The 19,237-nt window shown below is 46.5% G+C and overlaps 5 protein-coding genes across 5 annotated transcripts; 3 read left to right on the top strand and 2 right to left on the bottom strand.

Moving 5' to 3' along the window:
• Positions 1–4,327: 4,327 nt before the first annotated feature.
• PHALS_00784 (e3 sumo-protein ligase nse2) lies at positions 4,328–5,322 on the top strand (the record flags this gene model as incomplete). The annotated part of the gene is made up of 5 exons (XM_024730516.1): positions 4,328–4,711; positions 4,779–4,888; positions 4,957–5,033; positions 5,093–5,162; positions 5,226–5,322. The coding sequence occupies 5 exons, from the start codon at positions 4,328–4,330 to the stop codon at positions 5,320–5,322; spliced, it is 738 nt and encodes a 245-aa protein (XP_024580785.1).
• Positions 5,323–6,547: 1,225 nt separating this feature from the next.
• PHALS_00783 (uncharacterized protein) lies at positions 6,548–7,006 on the bottom strand (the record flags this gene model as incomplete). Its single annotated transcript, XM_024730515.1, has 1 exon — positions 6,548–7,006. The coding sequence occupies one exon, from the start codon at positions 7,004–7,006 to the stop codon at positions 6,548–6,550; it is 459 nt and encodes a 152-aa protein (XP_024580784.1).
• Positions 7,007–7,478: 472 nt separating this feature from the next.
• On the bottom strand, positions 7,479–8,364 carry PHALS_00782 (elongation factor p; the record flags this gene model as incomplete). Its single annotated transcript, XM_024730513.1, has 5 exons — positions 7,479–7,631; positions 7,687–7,821; positions 7,891–8,049; positions 8,109–8,212; positions 8,283–8,364. 5 exons carry the CDS (start codon positions 8,362–8,364, stop codon positions 7,479–7,481), a joined length of 633 nt encoding a protein of 210 aa, XP_024580783.1.
• An 8,049-nt stretch (positions 8,365–16,413) lies between these two features.
• Positions 16,414–16,724, top strand: PHALS_00781 (uncharacterized protein; the record flags this gene model as incomplete). The annotated part of the gene is made up of 2 exons (XM_024730512.1): positions 16,414–16,541; positions 16,610–16,724. The coding sequence occupies 2 exons, from the start codon at positions 16,414–16,416 to the stop codon at positions 16,722–16,724; spliced, it is 243 nt and encodes an 80-aa protein (XP_024580782.1).
• Positions 16,725–18,664: 1,940 nt separating this feature from the next.
• Positions 18,665–18,927, top strand: PHALS_00780 (uncharacterized protein; the record flags this gene model as incomplete). The annotated part of the gene is made up of 2 exons (XM_024730511.1): positions 18,665–18,690; positions 18,795–18,927. 2 exons carry the CDS (start codon positions 18,665–18,667, stop codon positions 18,925–18,927), a joined length of 159 nt encoding a protein of 52 aa, XP_024580781.1.
• Positions 18,928–19,237: the final 310 nt, after the last annotated feature.

Below are 19,237 nucleotides of genomic sequence, written 5' to 3'. Positions count from 1 at the left end.
CGTGCCTACTGGGTGTTGATGTTTCCCCGCGACAAACCAGATAAATGATAAGAAGCAAGACGTCGGTTCGATGAACCTTGACGCGCGTTGCGCAAAAGACGACCAATCCGAAGATGACGGGTGTCAACGCAGACAAAACACCGTTGGGCGTTCGAACGCTGCTTGGCAGCTCGGAGCTCTGCCTCCTCATCTTCAGCATAGCTGAAATCCATTGGCTCTATCCCGCTGGACGATCTGCTAGAATGTGCACTCCAACCATATCGTGCCGACTTACAGTAGAGTTTGGCATTCGATGCCATATTCACTGGTTCTTCAAAAGAAGACGGGTGCACACGGAAGACTTCCATTTCGGCGACGCCAGTGCGGAGGCCCACCATAAAGACGGTCCGTGTGACCGCCTCGGGAAGAGGATCGGCTACCATACCGGCAAGGAGAGTGCGCAACTCTTGGACAAAGTCCGATACTTCCTTCTTGCCTTGTTGGGCGGCAAGGAAACGCGATCGCACGCGATATTCCTGCTTAGGCGGCGAGAATACTCGTGATAGCTGCAGCTTCAGCTCCGCCCACGAGGGAAACGCCGCTTCAACCGAAGTGCCGCAGCTCAGTGCCCATTCTCGCGCTCGACTCCCGAGCTAGGAGATAGCTAGCGCCACGCGCTGTTGCTCGGTCTGGAGCATGGCGGACGCCATGGTTATCTCGACCTCTCTCATCCAGAGCAGGAGATTCTCTCTATCCTTGCCCTCAAAGGTCTTAACACTCACCATGAGCGGCTTGGGCTGGGGGGAGTCATATGTCGTGGACGGTGGCGTCATGGACGCACTTATTCTGCTGTGGGTGCTCTAGCAGAGCATTTTCATAGCTTGAGAACGCCTCTAGGCGCGCGTTGATCGATTCAGGTCTGTTCGAAGTGAGGTATTGCACGCCCTCATGATCAAACAGAGACAACAGCCCTATAAGCCCGTCCTGCATGCCCTGGGGCAAATAAGAGAACTACTCCATCCTCACAGAGAGTCAGTGGTAACGACTTAGGTGTAGATTGATTACAAGTGCTACCAAGTGCTGCAAAGCTGCCGTTGCTCTTTCGCTTAAAGAATGCTGGGTTAAAGTCAATAATCGTCGTTTTATACTTAGAACTAGTACGAGTGTTGCGAATCGCAAACCACTTACTCCAAGAGTAAATACAATCTTGAATCAAGGCTAATTGACTCTTCTGTTGAAAACATAAACTTCATTTCACAGTTATATTTGCGACAAAGCCGTCTTTATCTAAATCTATAGGTTCTCCCAATTAAATAGTAAAACTAGTTAAATGCATAACCACTGGCAGTCCAGCCATGTAGTGGCTTCTTTTTAAGGTGTTGTCACACAATTGTGTGGTCACACCTTCTTGTGTGACTCACCCCTTTTACCAGGGTACGTGTAACCCCTTACACACATGGTCTATGTGCCTAGTGCCTTCTCATGCAAAGTATATAACTTGAACGCCGCTTCCCTCTTGAAAAATCTCGGTATTTATATAGGCCGTAACTCGGACTCATGTTGAATGTGTCAGTACGTACAGTTTAGCTAGAACGATCATGCTATTCCGTACCAATCGTCTAAGCCCAGGCGATATGATTGTTGCGATTGCAATGCACGTGATCTCTTACGCTTAAAAGGCTAAAAGGCAGTCTTCCTCCGAATTAATTCCTTCTCGTACACCAACCATGCTTGGTTAAGTGTATGTACCTTACTTTGCAAAAATTGTGCACATCAAAGCGCATATTTCAAAGCGGTTTGAGATGTCGGTGATGCCGTTGGTGTTGTTTTCAGTCAAATTGTTAAAAAATGGTAGCAGGGACTCGACAGGGCCAAAGATATGGCGAAGATGAAGGCAATTTCCTTTAGAAGCACAAAACGATTGTGTCAGCTGCGAAGGCTCATACTGTGTTTTAATGGATGTTTGCAAAGGATTTCGTGGGACATCCAGGCTCAAGACGGTGAACATGATATTTAAGGTCAAACACGTACCAGCGTACGAGGGCAAGTGCACATACTTGTTGGAACCGATGTACGACGAAGTACATATAGATGTGAAGTGGTTTAAGCTTTTCGCAGCTAAAATTTTGATCTCGACTTCTCGGGAATATTTAAGGTTCCTGTAGATATCATGCACAAAATATTTACAAATTGCGTTGACTTAATTACAACTTGACATCGACCTTTCAATCTGGCTTTCTCAAAAGATTAGAATTGCACCGCTCTATTCTGGGCTGCATAGTAAGAAAAAAGAGCCAGAGACCCCAAAAATTCTAACACTAGATAGCGCACACAAACATTGTGTAAGTTAGTACGTTTTTATGTTTCTATTATTATTAAAATTTGTGTGCATACATTAGCCACAATGAAATTTTCTTGTAGTGTTGCTTTCCATGCCTTACACCAGTTTAGTGTGTAAGGTTGCCATCGTCTGGGGGGAGGCTCCACACAGTAAGTGTGGACCCGCGGTGGACTTGCTTTTTATCATGATCAAAGAACGGGTCCATTTCTGAGCCACAAAATGAAACGCTGCTCTTCAGGAGAGGGAAAAAGAATCCCTCGTCTTGGATAAAGATGTTAGAGCAGAAGCTTGGTACTCTTCATCAAGCCATTATGAATTCCGAATATCCGCCGGTTTCTCCTGATTTTGAGCTCGTTAAACACATTCATTTTACTTCTGACTGGACGTGTTGATGTAATGAATGTTAAGACCAGGAAGACGGTCTCTCTGGGAATTAAACGATTAAATCGATAAGAATGCGGCTTTAGCGGTCATACACTTACATGAATAGAGACCGCGGCATTCTTTTGCTATATTTAAGTCCAGGCTCTTTTATGAATTCATTTGTAAGTGTGAGAATGTGTCTATTGATGATCATCCCTTTTCGGAATGAAGGGTTTGCTGCAGCAAAAGAAGCGCTTAATTGAAAGTAAGAACTGGGAAGACGAAAAAATTGAGCGTGGAGAGTTACGTATGGTCGAACGAGTCAAACAAAAAGAAGAAAACTAAGAAGAGAGCAAGAGAGATGGAATTTGTCGGGAATGGAGCATTACCAAAGGAAAGTGATGATGGATCTAATCATCTACGGCTTTAAGAAGGGCTAGTTACAAAAGGTGCTCACTTTGAATCATCTCTCAGTAGATGCTGTGCCTTAATGTTCGAGCGAGGCATACGTTTATTTACCATTTGATCAAATCCAGCAAACATGAAACAAGTTTCCATTCTGCAAAATAAATTTTCTCTCACCAATCTGTTCGCAGATAAGCTGGCCTTTGATCCTGGAGAGAAACATCGGAAAGCTCGTGTTCTCCGCTCTGCGGCTTGTCGAACTGATATATATCGCTGAGCTCTAACAGCATCTTCGGCACCAATGTCAGTGGCAATTACAGGGATTCTTGCTCAAGAATGAGTTATTTAGTCTAGAGAAGACAGAATTTGAAATCATGAGAGCAGCGAGCTATTCATATGAGGCAAAGATGTTGGGATATATTTTGTTCAATTCCTCAATTTGTGGACCGTGTTTTGCCAAACGCGCTGATAGCTGCTACCAATAAGAGAAACATGTTGAAACATTGCTGACGTAATGAACGTGTGTCCATTCATCGTTGAACGTATCACAGACAACGACATGACCCGATTGCTTAAGGTATAGTTAAACCATTCTCCGATGACCAGACGTTTGATAGCATCAAATACATGGAAACTTGCGCTCTGAAATCGCTCCTTTTTTCGGAGCTGGGGCACGTATCGCATGTCTCTTAGGATATCAAAAGAGAAACGGGATTTTCTGTCCGAGTCAAGGAACAAGTGAGCATACTGATGAAGCCACACCCGATATTATGAGCGATACTATTGTGGATCTTAAAAATTCTAGTCTACGCTAGCTGTAAGAGCTAAACACTTACAGAGAGGCATCAATAAGTGAAGGTCAAGAATATATCCTGAATTCAAAGTAAATTCATGCAATGATTAAATTCAGTAAAGGTACTCAATGACTGATCACATCTTAATTCGGATAGCATACTCAATGGACTCCTGGTTGGATGGAGCAAGGCTCGACACGATTGCGCCTTTGACGCTCGCTGCTTTAGAGAATTACCATTTGGGACTTGATGCATTTGTTGAAGAAACATAGATTAAGAGTAACAGCAGCTTAGGAATGCAATCTATAACATTATAAATACACCTTTTATATCATGTTTATTCCGAGCATAATTTAATTGTGATTTAGCGTGCGTCAATTTTATCAGGACATTGGTCATGATAAATCTCTAAACGGGACTAAATTACTATTGGCACCAAAATACAATGGACACGGAGCTGGAGGCCAACATCAAACAGGCGCTACCGAGTGCGCTAAAGATGGCTTTGTACGCAGCAAAGAAACAACATCTAGAGATACTGAAATACGCAATTGAAGGCGTGGACTCGTTATGCAATAACGCAGCGTTTTTGAAAGACCTGGACGACCAAGAGCACCTGCAGCAATTGGGCGAGACGGCCAAAGGTTTTGCCCTGCTTGAGACTCAGCTAACACGTTACAAGACGCAATTGGAGAAACTCGAGCCATTCGTAGAGACTGGAAAGCTGGACCAGACGAAGATTAATAACGTGCTGAAGAGCGCATTGGCTAAACCGCGTATCAATGCGACCAAACATGACTTCTACAAGAAATTTTGCGATAAAGCAGGAGTACTTCATTGATGTCATCCTTCTCAACAATACGTAAACCTTGGAGTAACTAAACCGTACCTTGCAGATTGAACGTGCGGTAGACGGCGACGAAGATGTGCTGGTTCAGGAAAGCGAAAGCACGAGGAGCACTATCTGTCCTGTCACACAGATGGAGATGGATGACCCGTTGCGAAAGTGCGAATTGTCGTGTAGATTATTACATTTCAAAATAGTTGCTGATCGTGTAACCTGCAACAGTGCAGTCCAAGCTGTGGCCACACGTATTCAAAGAAAGGGATTCAGGCCCACTTGCAGCGCAGCAAGAAATGCCCAGTGGCAGGTGTGGTTTGGTGGCTAGGGAGAAGTATAAAATGTATCGAGGTACTAACAGATATCCAGGTTGTCCACAAGAACTATTACTCAACAATTTGGAGCGCGATGTTGAGATGGAGGTCATCATTGCTCGAAGGTACATAGACTCACTTCTTAGCTGTGCCGATTGCTTGTAAAATTAATGTTATTGTTGTGTCAGGCTCAGTCGCCATGCTTCAGAGCAGCAATGGTCGCATGATGCTGTTGCAATGGCGGACGAGGATGAAGAAGACGAGGAAGAATACGTTGTTGAGTAAACGAAGTGCATTGAAGTGTAGGTTGCAGAAGCATTTGTACTGCTTCGTCGTTAATTTATACAAAAGTATCAAATTTGCCTCGAGCGAACTTGACGTAAGGCATTTTCAATCTGATTGCTCAGTGAGTATGAGTTTGCGAAGCCTGATTACCTCTTTCAAAGGTTAGAACAGAAGGTAGATCTATATTTATAATTGAGACAAGGTTGCCGTTTTGGGCTCATATAACGATCAAAACTGCAAAGATATTCTAAAATTCATGTAGTAGAAGAAATATACGGCTCGAGAAACTTAACAATAAATTAGGAGTAAATATTATTCATTGTACATTTGGGAACAAAATGGAGCCAAAAAATCAAACAAGGCCTGCAATATTTTGATAAGATGATAAGCATCGTATCCAAAAGACGCTTTCGCATTCATTGTAGTGCTTCCAGGCGATTCATGATGTACCCAAAAAGACCGCAATAGGCTACAACATGATATTCCAGATATCATTCAGGTCCGTATGATGAGCCTACAACTGCGTAAGAAAAATTGTCTCTTAAAAATGTAAATACACAGAATATAAGAGGAATATCTATTTCGTCGGCGTACTATAAACTTGCATGATTTATTATTATGTTAAGAACAGGTCATACAGTGAATTACTATTGCGCTCTATATGCGTTGTACTGGTAATCAAGGCAGTTATTTCTGATCTCGTGGGTTTCCTCGGATACGACATGACGACCAGCCCGTTTTATGTATGTAAAATTACTTTTCAGCACCGTCCTTTAAAGTTTGAAGCTTAAGCTGAATGTAAATCCGCCATTGCAATTACCACCAATAAAACTACTGGTGTAATTTTGCCGGTGAGTGTTTGACATCACTGACTTGCGCTTTGTCATATGTGTCGTCAATGCATCGATATCGTTCGGTATCTAGCGACAGATCAATTTTTGTTTACTTTAATCTAGTCCTGCATGTCCGTTACTTACAGAGCTAGAATGCCTCAAGTCTTTATTTCGAATATCAGTCAATTCCATTTTAATAAGGAAATGCCCGTAATGCATTCTAGAATATTCACGTGCTTCTTTTGCCACAAAAACAGTGCACCCGTTAGCTGTTGGGCTTCAACACATCATGGATGCATGTGGTGCGCGTCGTGGGTCGACTGAGCAGATAAGCGGTGAAGGTTTGAACAAGTAGTGTACATTGTGCCAATTAAAAGAAAGCTACAAAAATGCTAACGATCTTTAAGTCCAAGTCCCGTGCTGTGCTCACCGCTCTTGAGAAAGACTGGACCGACATATGCACATGTCTTCAGCGCATGCCGATTTAAAAGCAATTGTGCCACGCTGGTCGGCATTTCGTCCGTTTGCGCAAGTGATTCTGTGCACTGAGTTTGCAGAGCCCAATCTGCTGAGTCGAAGCGTTGCAGTCGCAAACATCTAAGTTGCTCTGGCTTATCGGCTAGGCCAGGCTCTGGTTCATGCTCCAGATCAGTTCCATCCGATAACGTGCACTTGCCACATGTGCACCCAAGACATGGGCCTGAGACCCGCTGTGCCATCTCGTAATCAGCCGAGTCGAAGCGCTGACGTTTGTCATGGTGGCGCTGGATGATAATGGAGGCCACAGCGTGCGGACAGTCACCAACAAGCTGATGCTGGTGATCGGCCGAGGTCTCCGAATGATTCGCCATATTAAGACGGGTGGTGATGGACACTGGAAGACAAAAGGCGGAATGCCGTAGCTATATCAGCCAGTTAATGGGATCAGTAGCGAAGCCGATTTTTTCACCTCAATTGCCACGTATTATTAGAGCAATGTGGTGAAACCGCTACTGGTAAGTATTTATTAGGTCTGATGCCCTGCAAAGACGTGTGACGATAGTGTACCGGTATTTCTGCCATGAGATGCTTTATTTGACCCGTCTAAGTGTGTAATTTCGGAGAAGGGAAACGTGCCTACGCTCATAACCTTACAAAAGAGGAACGTGAATGGGACGCATGCATTGTGACTTGAATTAGAGCGCTGATTATGAAGACAGATCATTTACTGACGGATGGGTATAACATGTACAAATTTTGAAGGATTTTTATTTTGACGTTTCTGCAATAGAACTTGATGCAGTGAAGTACAATGATGCCTGCGTACCACATTTCCAAGAGCGTTTACAGTTTATCGACATAAGTACCATCCTCCGTGGACACTTTGACTTTGTTGCCGATCTCAATAAAGAGCGGAACCTTGATTACGGCACCATTTTCTAGTGTCGCATCCTTGACGCTCAGTGCTGTGTCTGCCACACCCTTCGGAGTAGTGTTCTAAACCCAACAAATATTTAGCTCGTGGGTACAAAACGCCTTTTACTGCACATACCGTCACTTCTAGCGTCACATGCTCGGGCATTGTTGCCCATAGCACATCATTTTCGATGATTTGTAGTGACAATGTCATACCATCTTGTAAAAATTCGAGCTGGCGGCCAGAGAATAGGTTACGATCAATCTCAATCTACCCACGACACCACATTTCAACAATTATTTCTCCGACCTAGCGGCTCCAACACGAACAGAAAATTACCTGCTCGAAAGTTTTTAGGTGCATTATAACCAAGTAATTTCCATTGTGGTAAAGAAACTGGTAAAGCTCATCAGGGCCAAGTGGTGCCTTATTCACGGTCTCTGCAGCTCGAAATCGGCAATTCCTCTTGAATCCAGTTTTTATCTCCTTCAGCTCCGCCTATAGCATATTCCATAAGTTTATTTATCTTTCACATCAAATCCTTCACGTCGACGAACTTGAACGTAAGCTCCGCCTTTGCCGGGTTTTACATGTTGACTTTTGCCCACGCGATAGATCCTGCCATCAATTTCAAGTGCCATACCGGCTCGCACTTGATTTCCTAGTCAAATACCAACGTATTGTCATTTTGACAAACAGACAGGAACGTTATGTCGCGTGCTTGAGCGCACCATTGATCGAGGCAAAGCGCTTGCCGTTGACACGAACGCGGGCAGTCACTCGCGCAATTTGCGTGATGCTTTGCCACACCATTAGTGAATTTTATTGAAATTTTTTGATTCGCGGTATCACTAGTTACTGTCATTATGATAATCAAATATTGTGAATAGCTGTGAAATTTAGGCCTGGATCGCTATCAGGATAGTATCGAATAACTCATCTTCTTACAGGCTGGTGTCAATGATTTTGCCATTATTTAGGGGTTTGAGACTGTCAACTGGCAGGTCTATTACCTTGTATTGACACAGATAAATTTTAGATACATTCGAAAAAGCATACACATTCTGTTTAAGAGCGCTTCTTCAAGCTATAACGGTTTGCGCTCATAAGACGTTGTTGTTTCGTAGGGAAGTCAAGCCTCGTTAAAAAGAAATTAGCAGGTATTCTATCGAGATTTCGAGCACTCTAGGTCACATAGTATATTTTACTCAAAATTGACTGGATGTGGGCAAATCAGCTCGATTCAGGAATTTGGTAGGCATCCACCAATAAAGCCAAGAAGCGATTAGCACATGACAACAGGCGCTGGCGTTTTAATGTTCCAAGATCCAAAGGCCAAGGACGAAGCCGACTGGTTTACCAGGAAAGTAGTGCCTGACAATAGTCTTAGCTATCGACATTGTGTGCGAGCAACTTAGTTTTTCGATAGCAAAGCTTATACACTGTAACTGTAGTATTCTTTACCACTGGTAAAGTGTAGCAAACTTACTAAAAAGTTATGAGGCCAATTGCAGCGAGCTGCATTACCTCTTTTGCTTAGAGGAAGCTTCATTAGTGTCGGCGACCTTCGTTCTAAACTTAGAACCAGTGCGAGTGTAGCGGATAGCAATCAGCTTACTCCAAGAGTAAGCACGTCCATAACCCAAGGCTAACTCACTCTCCCGTTGAAAACGTAAACTGTATTTCTCGGTTTTATTTAGGCAAAGCCGCCTATATCTAAAGTTATAGGGTTTTCTATGTATATAGTAAAACCGACTTGAATATATAACTACTGGCTGTTCCTTCCACGTACTGTTTTCTTATTTAAGTGTAGTGTCGTCACACCATCTTGTCTAACCCACACCCTTCCTACGAGGGTACGTGAAACCTCGTGACACTTACCCCATCAAGATTGCGAACACCTTCAGTTCATATTCAGATGTCGCCTCGAACGACCCTCGCGTGGGGATCTTCTTTCATTTGTCTGCTTCATGAGCCCTGTGACAAGGACAGGGAAAACACCCAGCCTCGCTGGTTCCGAGAGCGCCAGCGGGCAGAGCCTTACTTCGCCTCCTGTACGCAGTGCAACTCCCGACAGCACGTTCGCGGCTTTGAGGGAAGCGCAGTCCATACTCTCAGTAACCGAGTTCCGCGCTTTATGCCCGCCCCGGACGATAGATTACCTCGTCGACGATTCGGAGGAAGTTGACTACGAATCGGATACTCCTTCCCCAGGATGGGAAGAAGAAGAGGGTGAAGTGCCTAGACGGCGCGACGCATGACCTTCGTGTGGAAGACGGCATCCGCTCGGCGGACCCCGCTACAGCGCAAAGGACGCAGTCACTCGATCGTTGGGCGTCTACGTGATCGGGCCTCCGGCCAATACATAAGATGGGTTTGACGAACGAAAAGATCTTCAAGCTCGCTTCTAGGTTCATCAGAATTTCCGTTGGATACGTACTGCTTTCGATTTCGTTACTAAAGATGAGGCGCTCCTGTACCTGCGGTGGCGACGATGTCTGTGGTGCTCGTCTTTGGCGAAACCGCTGCAGATGACGAAGAGCTCTTTGAGCAATGAGTGTAGCGCACCTGAAACTTTCCTTGATGTACAGCTAAGAGCTGAGCCACAGGAGGGTGGACGCGCGCGTGGAACGCCATCTTCGATTTGAGGTTGCCAAACTCAAGGCGCGCCGCCGACTTCCTCCGGATTGACGCCCTGCGACGTATGGGCTGATTCATCACGCCCCCGCGATTTCTGTGATCTCTTACACGGGTGACGCTGCAATCGCAGCAGCACAGGGTCATAGCTTGAGCTCAGCACATGGCCCTTCGTCTTCCCTGGCTATTGCCGAGCGTACGACGACGCGGGACGTCGCGATCCCTCTGACCATAAGCGTCCACGACGCCACGAACAGTCTCGCCGAAGTGGCACTTAAACTCAAACGAGCTCTCGAAGTCGGGTCATCCCCGCCACTAATCAAGATCAAGATACTAGGTTTGACCCTGACGACGACGTCGACCCTCAAGATGTTCCACGTGATAGTGGACACTTCCATTCTCGTCGAGAAGAGTCGACGGCGGTCGATGACGGCTGGGACAATCGCCGCCCGGCGACTCGCGATGCTCTTCGAGCCCTTGAGGATGAGGTCCGTCGCAATTAGGATTTGCTAAATGTCATGCTGGGGTTGCATACCACTGCGCGGAAGTCCTCAAGAGCTCGGAGCACGTTGTACACCGGCTGCCTCACGTTGAAGACAGTCGCGCTCTGTCGGAGCAGCTCCTACTCGTTGAACAGACGAATGCGCTGCAGAATGTGAAAATGGAGCGCTTGGTGCCGTTGGATATAGAGATCGTTGCATTCCGTGCTCAAAACCACTTGCTGGTCCAGCTTCTGGGTGGTCGAGCGACAGCGAACGCAACTTTGGCGCCAATGCTTCCGAGTACACTTGTGCCCGATCCGTGTACAGCTTGAGCAAACCCACATAAGATACCGGGTGGGTGCGAATCCGTTTCGTAATGGTTCGGCGTATACGCAAGGTCCCCCTTGGCCACGACATTAAAAAGTCCGATAAACCGTGGACAAAGCTTCGTCTTAAGGACAGCAGAAATTTCATGGCTAGGAAAGCTTTTAGCATCTAATAAAATCAGGTCTCCGACCTCAAAGCTTTCAGCAGTACTTCTGCTTCTTCCATCTACATATTCTCTCTGCGTGTCTTGGCTTTTAGCTATCGCATCGCAAAAGGGTCGTAAGACACCCAGTCTGGTAGACATGAAGTCATCGACGTCTTTACGAACCGTGAGGGGGCTGACATCAGCTAGCCACTCGGCTTTTCCTCCCCCACCAAGCTGAACCATGGGGTGGCGGCGTCAGCGGGACGCGAGGATGAGCGGGCTCGTTCACGTAGAACAGCATGTAGCCAGTAGATGAATGCACTGCATTGATCAGAGTGAACTATAAAAGCGGCAACATGGTGCTTCGGCCACTCGAAGTCTCTGTGCAGATGTTGCGAAGGACGTCCTCGACAACGCGATTCACGCCCTCAGTTTGACCATCGGTCTGCGGATGGACCATCATTAACATATCCAGCTTGGTGTCCAGCACCTTGAAGATCTTCGATCAAACCTTCCTGCTGTACTGACACCGTTGACGGTGTCCGATACCGCCGCAAGATGAGCCATCTTGCTCAAACGGTTAACGAAGGTCACGACACCCGTGTTACCCGCCGAGTCCATCGGCAAGCTAGCCACAAAGTCCAAACTCATGGTCCACCAACACCCGTAGGGTACCGGCAAACTGGCCAGCAGCGCCGCCGCAGTCAGAAAGGGTTTTCACCCTTTATACACATCTCACACGCACGCACATAGGTGCTCGTCCATTTGAGAGCCACCTGTCCATCCTCTGCAAGAGGTGAGGCGACTGAGTCGCAGCGCATAGTGACGCATGATCTGTGTTGATCACGAACGGCTTGAAGCCGAGCAGGTGAACCCGGAACTTGACAAGTGCATACTTCATCGCAACTAAATCCCTGACGTGAACTGAGTTATTCTTCTCTGCAGTCTTGTGCCGACGAGATCAGAACGCGATCACCCGATCTTGCCATGCTTGCAGTAGTGCACAGCCGATGGCAAAGTCCAAAGCGTCACGGACGACACTGAAAGGACGGTCAGAGTCTGGAAACGCCAGTTTTGCTGCATGACGGAGGCTATCTCTGATTCCGTTAAAAGCCTCCTGATGTTCGGGTGTCTCAACACCATTCCGCATCCTTCTTAAGGAAACTATTTCTGCGTAGTTCTCGCTGTACTTGTTCAAGTAGTTGGCGGAACCGGTCAGTCCACAACGGCCTTGACCTTAGCGGCGTCCGTTCGAAAACCACGCTTCCCAATGAAGCACCCTTGAAAGGGGATCTCTTCAACGCCAGAGATGCACTTATCTGTATTAGCATACAGCTTATTCGTGCGCATGCAATCGAACACCGCTCGTAAATGGACGATGCGGTACTCTTCATCTGTCCTCCCGTGACCCGCACGACTGTGGACGAAGATGTCGTCGAAGCATGTCTGTGTATACGGTGGACCTGAACAACTGCGTCACAAGACGATTACATGACATCCCTTCACGCATCACCAGCCACCCCCAGAGCATGCCGCCCGGAGTACTTACTACTGTCAAGGAAACATTACGATCTCTCATGAGCAATTGGTAATATCCATCGACCAAGTCGAGTGCACTGTACTTCGTACATCCAGCCATGTTGTTCTAGAGAACGTCCTTCCTAGGAATTGATGTCGGTGCCAGAATGGTGGCAGCGTTGAGCTTTTTGAAAGCGCAAACAATACGCCACTCGCCGTTAGGTTTCCGGATAGCAAAATATGGGTGTCGAATGGGGAGACTTGATCTTACGCACCATTCTTGCGTCGCCCTTTGGGTAGGAGACATTGACGTGTTACGCAGTATTTGGTTCCTGAAACTAGGTCGACTTCATGGCGCACACCTCGGTCCGGACGTTGGTTCGACGGCGGGTCTTTATAGACGACGTCTTCAAACTCCATCACCAAAGGATAGTACGGATCCGAGGGATGCTTCAGGATATAAGATCTCCTTCGTGCGCTTAGCACCCTATTGGTGCCGTCCAGGATAGCTTCATCCATAAGCGACGACGAGTTGATCTCTTCTTTCGGTCGTGTAATGACCACTTCGGCTAAGTCGCCCGCCTTAAAAGCACCGCCGAACTCTTCGAGAGGCATCTCGTCCAGCTCAAGAGAAGCATTCACCGTAGGAATAGCCTCGAGGTGGTGTCGCCGACTTCCTTCCCCGTCATAACATTGGCGAGGTCGTATAGCTGTGCGCTATCGTCTGCGGGAGACAAATCCTGTGTCAGGGTCGACGCCCGGCGTCTTGCAGTTAGCATACGGCGTCACTGTATCTTCACAGAGGTTGCAAGTCTCGGTGAGACCAGTGTGAGTACGCACTCAACGTCGTCCAGTGTTAGCCCCACTTCCTGCTCCACCGGAGCTCTGCTGTTATTAAAGCATCCGACTCAGAGCTGCTAGCTCCGCAGTTTTCGTCCAGTGGATAACGTGCCACTCCACGCGCTTCTGAAGGGCCTCGCCATCGATGCCTCGGCCCTTGGCGGACCATACCACGCATGGCATGCAGCAACTACTTCGCTACTCGAGCAGCGCTCATTGGGTTGAATGCCGCTCCACGTTCACGGGACACCTGTCCGATACAACTTTGGTGCTTACTAACTCGGATATTCCGATCTCCAGCACGTTGACTGTCGCGATCTCGTGCCCGCACCAATAGCGTTTTCGCCTCCTAGCAGAATTTGGTTCATGACTCATCAAAGCCTACCAGGAGACGTGCGCATTGCGCCCAAGGTCCTCGACCTCCAGTCGATCCGTGGCTCATGGTGTTCAACCATGCCATACCAAGGATGATCAGAACTTGAATTCAAGTTTAAGACTCCGCAGTGTTCCACGCTATCAAAGTCAAGAAACTTGACACCGAGGTCCACAGGGACCTTTGGCACCGTGACACATGTCCCCGTCGCTGAGCAAACATTGACAATGTCACTCAACCGCGCCTTCAGCGTCATAGCATACAGCTGACTTCCTTCCATCGTGGAGCATCGAACAAAAAATGCTTGACACCCCGGAGTCGATCAGGATCTTTCATGGCTTTCCAAAGCCCTTCACGGTCTGTCGCGTCCACGTCCAGCAAGCCCGGCTAGCACGCACGTTCCGTGTTCAAGAGCGCGAAGCTCTTCAGGGCTGGGCCGTGCTGACCTCTACCTCCTTGAGGCTCAACATAACTCAGTTCTTTCCCAGTAGGGTGCCCCGCGCCTACTGGGTGTTGACGTTTCCCCGCGACAAACCAGAAATATGGTAACAAGCGGGACGTCGGTTCGATAAACCTTGACGCACCTTGCGCAGAAGACGACCAATCCGAAGATGACGGGTGTCAACGCAGACAAAACACCGTCGGGCGTTCGAACGCTGCTTGGCAGCTCGGAGCTCTGCCTCCTCATCTTCAGCATAGCTGCGATCCATCGGTTCTGTGCCGCTCGACCAACAGTTAGAGTGTGCACTACAACCAAGTCGTGCCAACTTAAAGTTGAGTATGGCATTAAATGCCACATTTGCTGCTTCTTCAAAAGAAGACGGGTGCACACGGAAGACTTCCATTTTGGCGACGCCAGTGCGGAGGCCCACCATAAAGACGGTCCCTGTGACCGCCTCGGGAAGAGGATCGGCTGCGATACCGGCAAGGAGAGTACGCAACGCTTGGACAGAGTCTAATAATTCCTTCTTGCCCTGTCGATTTGCAAGGCAACGCGATCGAACGCGATATGCCTGCTTAGGCGGCGATCATACTCGTGAAAGCTACAGCTTCAGCTCCTTCCAGGTGGGAAACGCCGCTTTAACCGAAGTGCCACACGTCTGTGCCTATTCTCGCGCTCGACCCCCGAGCTTTAAGATAGTTAGCGCCACGCGCTGTTGCTCGGACTGGTGCATGACGGACGCCATGGACATCTCGACCAGAGCAGGACATTCTCTCCATCCTTACCCTAGAAGGTCATAAGACTCACTATGAGCGTCTTGGTCGGGGGGGGTCATCCGTCGTCGACGGTGACGTCATGGTCGCACATATTCTGCTGTGGTAACTCTAGCAAAGCATTTTTTTGGCTTGAAAACGCCTCTGGCAGGCGCGCGTTGATCACTTCAGGCCTTTGCGAAGCGAGGTGTTGCCCTCATGACCAAGCAGCGATATCAGCCTTTTAAGCCCGCCCTGCATGCCCTGGGGTAAATAAGAGAACTGCCCCATCCTCACAGAGGGTCAGTCGTAACGACTCAGGTGTAGATTGACTACAAATGCTACCAAATGCAGCGAAGCTGCCGTAGCTCTTTCGCTTAGAGAAAACTTCGTTAAGGTCAGTGATATTCGTTCTATACTTAGAACCAGTACGTGTGTAGCGGATCGCAATCCCCTTACTCCAAGAGTAATGACAACCTTAACAGAAGGTAACTAACTTCTTCGTTCAGATCGTAAATTGTATTTCTCGGATTTATTTGCGGCAAAGCTGCCTATATCCAAATCTATAGGTTTTCCTATCCATAGTAAAACCTACTGAAATGTATAAATACTGGCTGTTCCAGCCACGTACTGACTTATTGTTTAAGTAAAGCCACATCATTGTGTGGTCACATCATATTGTGTAACCCACATATTTTTTCAACCCACACCATCGTGTGTGACCCTGTTACACCAAAGTATTCTGCTGTAAAATCCAATTATAGGTGGCTACTTGCTAGCAGCAACTGTTATGTACGAGTGAAAGTCGGAGCCAGAAGCACAATCACTGTGTCTAGCACAAAACTATTGGTTTTGTAATATTTTTGGGACTGACTCAAGCCGTCAGATAGCTAACCAGATACGCCGAGGTCGGCCCTGGTCGAGTCAGCGCTCGTAAAAGAAGGCATTGATTGAGAAGAAACGCCGCCCAGGCGCCAAGCGTGTCACAAGAAGCATACTGCAAATGTAGCAATAAGATTGCGGGTAATGTAGACCGGTTGAAAATTAAATCTGGCGTAGGGTTTTGTAGAGAGAATGACCGTGGCAACACGTGCAACCGCAAGTGTGTTCAATATTGAAAGGAAGTTGAATAAAATCATATCGACGCGTAGATATTCTAACATGGTCTTGACACCAAAATTCTGCCACGAGTAAATGCTTGGTAAGGCGAATACAATTTGCAGTGTGCCAGTGGAAACAGTGGCAAAAGACCTCAAGGTCAACATAATCTAGCCGGAATAGCAAAATGTTACTACAGTCAACAGGTCAAAGATTAGTGGTAAGAGTTGTTCCTGCTAAAGAGCGTAATGTTGTGGCCACAACATCAAGATCTTTGCTTCAGCGAAACACGGCAAGAGAAGCTGGATGAAGAACTTCCTAATCCAGTGACAGCATACGAAGCGTGCAAAGCGTGGACAAATTTTCAAGAAAATGTGTAGAATTTAATAAAGATTGTGTTTCGAAAGTAAGAGCAAGATGGCATGTATCGTTTTTGTTGCACAGATGGATAGGGTGTATTACAGAAGTGAAGTATCTGTACACGGTCAGTGTGAGCTGTGGTGCTGTAAATCTATTGGCCGATGTAAAAAAGGCCCAATATCAGCCAATTAGTCGATAACGGATATTCAACGGAAGCAGTAAGTAGTGAAAAGTAATGCTGTGAAGGAGGTGTGCATGGATCGAAGTGTCTCATGCAAGCGCTCAAGATACGGAATGGTAAATTGGCTATAAGCGAAATGCCCGTGCTAGATCAAGCGTTTTACTAGAAAGGCATCTGATTGAACTGAGAAATCGAGCCATTCTTAGCCACTAAATACTTTACAGTGATCAATCAGTCCCTAGCAAATGAAATAAGCATGCTAAAGGCTGCTTCAATGAGTGTATGGCGACAGATAGACGATCCATAGAGGTGATGAAATGGTTAGGTAACTTCGACACTAGTCGGTACATTTCCATCGAAGGACGATACTCTAACATCAAGATGACCAAGAGTCGTCATCGAATACAACACTCACAGAGCAGATTTAGGCGAGCAGATAGTGTGTGCATAAGATGATCATTCGTAAAATCATCAGTCAGGCAATGACCGCCTTTGCCATGGAGAATGGTTTGCTGTCCTCTTCTTGTACGTAAATTCCGGTTCCAGCCACATTTAACTAATAGAGCCTTCGACAACCTTAACACGCACGAGATATAATTACCCACCATCAACGTAGCTGAAAGATTTATTTGCTCGATTAGTATTGGCAAGGAATAGACAGGTAAAAAGGGTAATGATCACTTTCATTGTCGATAGATCTAACGTTGGTAGACAAATTTCTGGCGACCACCAAGATGCGGCAGCGCATAAGTCAGCACATTTCATATATTACTTTAGGCAATAGTTCATCGTTCATCTACCACTGATGAAGGCGTATATATAAACATCGGGCTTTGTTTTGCAAGGCTTAAGAATTGGCAAATCAAAAAAGTGAATCGCGTAATCAGACAAGCTCCGCAAGAGAGGAAGGCACTCTACAATATTAGCCATGTGCAACAGCTTGTGGACTGTAACGGGAGTTCACGTGCCCTGGTATGAAGGGTGTTGGTAAATGATCACAAAATGGTATGGGCTGCACAAGATGGTGTGACCACACAATGATGTGGCTTTACATAAACAACAAGTCAGTACGTGGCTGGAACAGCCAGTAGTTATATATTTCATTAGGATTTACTATCGATAGAAAACCTACAGATTTGGATATAGGCAGCTTTGCCGCATTAAAAAAACCGAGAAATACAATTAACGATTTAAACGTTAGCCTTCGGTTAAGGTTGTAATTGCTCCTGGAGTAAGTGGATTGCGATCCGCTACACTCGTACTGGTTCTAAGTATAAAACGAATGTCACTGATCTTGACGAAGTTATCTAAGCAAAAGAGATACTGCAGCCCTACTGAATGGACCCTCATTAGTTTCTACCGAGACGCGGCAGAATAGGCAGTCTACATTCTAAACCAGTTCGCCTCCGAAGCTGATTCAGACTGCAAGTCGCTGTTGCGTCTTCACGTAGAGCGCATCGGACCTGAGACAAAACGTGGTATTTGGATCACCGCTCACAATGAATATTGCCGCTCGAAACAAGTCGCTAGGTGATAAGTGTTGTGTTGGCTGATATACCAATGGAGGGCTATTAGAACATTCAGCATAAATGTCAACAAACAAATGCACCATGTAAAAAATATGGAGACTATGACAGATGAGCAAAACAACAATTTTGAAAGAACATGCTTTTGAATATGAATGAACGATGACTTTTTAAGGCCAAAGATCTCAACAAGAAAAAGTAGCTAGTAGGATCGACATTGAAATTGCTAGGAAACGCGAAGAATAGAACGTGAAGTTATGATCGATAGCGTTATTATCCGATAATGGATTGAATCCATCAAATTAGAATAAAGCGATGACCAGTAGGCTGGAGGACTAGTGGGCCGGGGTGATGCGGGTGGAGGTAGCCATCTCTAAAGAAATGGAGTGTGGGGAGTGGTGTGGCACGGAATGGTAGTCCCGCACAAAACGGATGTTAGAGGCCAAAGTTGAGCACAGGTGGCCTGATTGTACATAGGAGTCAACCATGATAGTATGCAAAATCAAACGCGTACATGCTGTTGATATAAACTTAACTCTGTTTGTTGTCGTGGTATTGGCAGTAGTCAATGTACTTCTGATAGATTCGGGACGATAGAGTGTATCGGCGAGGCGGGAGAGGCGAAACATGTGAGTTTTTGTTTGAGTATACCGAAAAGTATGGCTACTGATGACATGGAGCTTCAAATGCAGTAGGTGATGGACAAAGATAAGTAGTGTAGAAGCTACCAACGCTATATGGGTCACACAGGTAAGCTGTAAAAATAGTTATTGAATTCTAAATTGGTTGATTCGGCTTTGCACAGGACATTATGTACATCTCTTTGTGATCCAAGTAAAAAAAAGACATGACTATCGCGTGTTAGAAGGACGGCTTTCAGCACACTTTGCGCGATCGAATTTCCGGACCATAGGACGACGTGATTGCGCACACGATGACGCGACATGATAACGCACACGATAACGCGACATGATCGCGCCCACGATGACGCCATAGGAAAGGCTA

The sequence above is a fragment of the Plasmopara halstedii genome (genome assembly GCF_900000015.1).
Source record: "Plasmopara halstedii genome assembly, contig: Scaffold_1211, whole genome shotgun sequence".
In the NCBI taxonomy this organism is placed as follows: domain Eukaryota; phylum Oomycota; class Peronosporomycetes; order Peronosporales; family Peronosporaceae; genus Plasmopara; species Plasmopara halstedii.
Note: the sequence above shows the minus strand (reverse complement) of the source record. Positions and strands in the feature narration are given on the sequence as shown.